Raw genomic sequence first — 3,337 nt, 5'->3', positions numbered from 1 at the left:
TACGATAAAATGAATACATTTTATTTAGTCCTAAATACAATCAGGCGATTACAATAATGGACACATTTTCATGTGCGCTTCCAAATCGGTGACTGACAACTTCACCTGTACAAAAATATATATATATACACACACACACACACTTGTATGACAACATTTTTATACAATGCATTTTAAAAGTATAAAACCGAATACAAAACTTTAGCACAACCTGTCCTCGAACCAGCAAAGACAACATGTAAACAATTTAAATAGGCGTATAAAATCAGTTTCTCTGTAGGGTGAACCCGCAAGAGAGTGCGCACTCTCCCGGTTATTCCCACTCAATATTTGGTTTAGGAGATATACGACATGCATGTCTGGTCCACCTGGAAAAGTCCGTTCCCGGTAACGAAAACGTCAATGAACATGTCATGTCCATCCGTTCCATCACGAGGCAGTTGTTCCACACAACCGGGTGGTGTTGAGCATCTCTTTCAAATCGTTCTCGGGTTTACCGGCGACCATGAAGGGCCACGTCTGGAGAGAGAGAGAGAGGAACAGGAAATCAATGATCAGCTCACCACGCAATAGAACAACACTATTAGGTTAACAAAACATATTTATTAAAACACTAAAAAACACTATTATAACATCAGTAATATTACAGTAAGGTCCAGTATATATAAATATATATGGATAAGGAGGGGAGTTTTAATCTGATATGTGTAAAGGCTAAATATTGGGGCTACCACTCTTTAATAGACGACTGTCAAGCAGCATAATGTTTCCAAACATCATTATCATACTTGAATATCTAAATAAAACGGAGATCTTATATTACAATACCTCTTTACATAGCCTGAACGTCCTGCAAAACGGGAATAGGCTAAACTGAATAGGATGAACGTCCTGCAAAACGGGAATAGGCTAAACTGAATAGGCTAAACTGAATAGGCCAAATTAAATAGGCTAAACTAAATAGGCTAAACTAAATAGGCTAAACTAAATAGGCTAAACTGAATAGGCTAAACTGAATAGGCTAAACTGAATAGGCTGAACGACCTGCAAAACGGGAATAGGCTAAACTGAATAGGCTAAACTAAATAGGCCAAATTAAATAGGCTAAAATAAATAGGCTAAACTGAATAGGCTAAACTGAATAGGCTGAACGACCTGCAAAACGGGAATAGGCTAAACTGAATAGGCTAAACTAAATAGGCTAAACTAAATAGGCAAAACTGAATAGGCTAAACTGAATAGGCTAAACTGAATAGGCTGAACGACCTGCAAAACGGGAATAGGCTAAACTGAATAGGCTAAACTAAATAGGCCAAATTAAATAGGCTAAACTAAATAGGCTAAACTAAATAGGCTAAACTGGATAGGCTAAACTGGATAGGCTAAACTGGATAGGCTAAACTGAATAGGCTAAACTGAATAGGCTAAACTGGATAGGCTAAACTGGATAGGCTAAACTGGATAGGCTAAACTGGATAGGCCAGGCGCTAAATTATTAAATAACATGGAACTCTCCAAAATATACCAGTTGTTTCTGTTTGGATAGGCCCTGTTGTGAAATGATACTGTTGAATGTTTTTGTTGTTGTCAATTATTGTGTGAATTATATTGTCCAGACAATATTGAGTAAACAATGAAATGGCATGTAGCCTTTAGGACCATCAATAAGCCTAAACCTATTAAAATAGCCCCATCCAAACCTCTCCAATCAAATGGCATGTAGCCTTTAGGACCATCAATAAACCTAAACCTATTAAAATAGCCCCATCCAAACCTCTCCAATCAAATGGCATGTAGCCTTTAGGACCATCAATAAGCCTAAACCTATTAAAATAGCCCCATCCAAACCTCTCCAATCAAATGGCATGTAGCCTTTAGGACCATCAATAAGCCTAAACCTATTAAAATAGCCCCATCCAAACCTCTCCAATCAAATGGCATGTAGCCTTTAGGACCATCAATAAGCCTAAACCTATTAAAATAGCCCCATCCAAACCTCTCCAATCAAATGGCATGTAGCCTTTAGGACCATCAATAAGCCTAAACCTATTAAAATAGCCCCATCCAAACCTCTCCAATCAAATGGCATGTAGCCTTTAGGACCATCAATAAGCCTAAACCTATTAAAATAGCCCCATCCAAACCTCTCCAATCAAATGGCATGTAGCCTTTAGGACCATCAATAAGCCTAAACCTATTAAAATAGCCCCATCCAATCAACCTTAAAGTGACCGTCAGAAACACTTCAACTCATGTCACGTGTTTGATTCATGACGAGAACTTGGATCTCTTTTAATTGTAGGCTTATCAAGGTATGTAAAGGGTTTTCTTTTATTCTAAGGCTCCGGGTTTCCCCCGCTAGCCACTGTGCTACATTTGCCCCTGCTTTGCTTGCTCTTTGGAGTGGTCCGGGTATCAGTAAAGCACTTTGTGACAACTGCTGATGGAAAAAGGACTTCTTGAAAAAAAACGTCTTTGTAAAATGTATTTGAAATGCTGAAGTGTGTTTCTCACCAGGTTGACGGGGTGATTATAACCGTTCTCGTATTTGTCGTTGGCAAGGATCTGCCGTAGATGGGCGATGTAGCTCGAGGCAAGGCGCAGAGTGTCCAGTTTGGAGAGCTTGGTGTCCGGTGGGACCCACGGTAAAGTCATCTTCAACCGGGAGAACGCTTTTGACAGCACGCGCATCCTCGCTCGCTCTCGTGCGTTGGCTGCGTTCCTCTGCACAGGTTTGCCGCACCCCTCGTGGGCCACACTGTTCGGCGCCTTCTTCCTACTGTATGCTGTTTTCCGTTTCTTTCCCGGTGCAGCTTTATCGTTGGCCGAGCCGCCCTCGCAGTTCGAGCTCTCCTCTGTGCTCTCGTTCGACGTACCAGAGTCTTTACCGGAAGAGCCGAACTTCAGGATGCCGTCCAGGACCTCATCGTCGAAGTCGCTAAGCGACCCGGTGGACATGTTGGGTTGTCGGTTGGGGCGCGTGGCCTCAGCAGAGTGTGGCACCGGACGGACTAAGACTGCCGGAGACTGGGGTGAGCGAGCTCCCCGTTGTGTGTCCTCCTCCTCCTCCTCCTCGAGACCCAACAGGCTGCTCATGAACCGGAGCGGCAGAGGATGTGAAGGAACGGTAAGCAGTCCTACCATTTATCTCTGTGGGCAGGGGCGTGACCGCGACGGAAGGGGAGCCAAGGGGAGGGATGAACATTTCTACACGTCTACAACTCCAACATTGTGGACGCTATAGTGAAATAACTGGGTCTGTTTTAAAATACATGTATTTTATGCCAGCTATTCATAAGCAGCCGATAGAAAGAGGAAAAACATAACTTTTTGATCA

At 42.5% G+C, this 3,337-nt stretch overlaps 1 protein-coding gene across 1 annotated transcript; it reads right to left on the bottom strand.

Moving 5' to 3' along the window:
- On the bottom strand, positions 1-3,107 carry LOC123991521 (transcription factor 21-like). Its single transcript, XM_046293135.1, has 2 exons — positions 2,515-3,107; positions 1-519 (listed from the first exon to the last, which is right to left on the bottom strand). Exons 1-2 carry the CDS (start codon positions 3,094-3,096, stop codon positions 430-432), a joined length of 672 nt encoding a protein of 223 aa, XP_046149091.1. The 5' UTR covers positions 3,097-3,107; the 3' UTR covers positions 1-429.
- Between the last annotated feature and the right edge of the window lie 230 nt (positions 3,108-3,337).

The sequence above is a fragment of the Oncorhynchus gorbuscha genome, linkage group LG12 (genome assembly GCF_021184085.1).
Source record: "Oncorhynchus gorbuscha isolate QuinsamMale2020 ecotype Even-year linkage group LG12, OgorEven_v1.0, whole genome shotgun sequence".
Taxonomy (NCBI): Eukaryota; Metazoa; Chordata; class Actinopteri; order Salmoniformes; family Salmonidae; genus Oncorhynchus; species Oncorhynchus gorbuscha.
The sequence above is the reverse complement of the archived record's forward strand: the minus strand, read 5'-3'. Positions and strand labels throughout refer to the sequence as shown.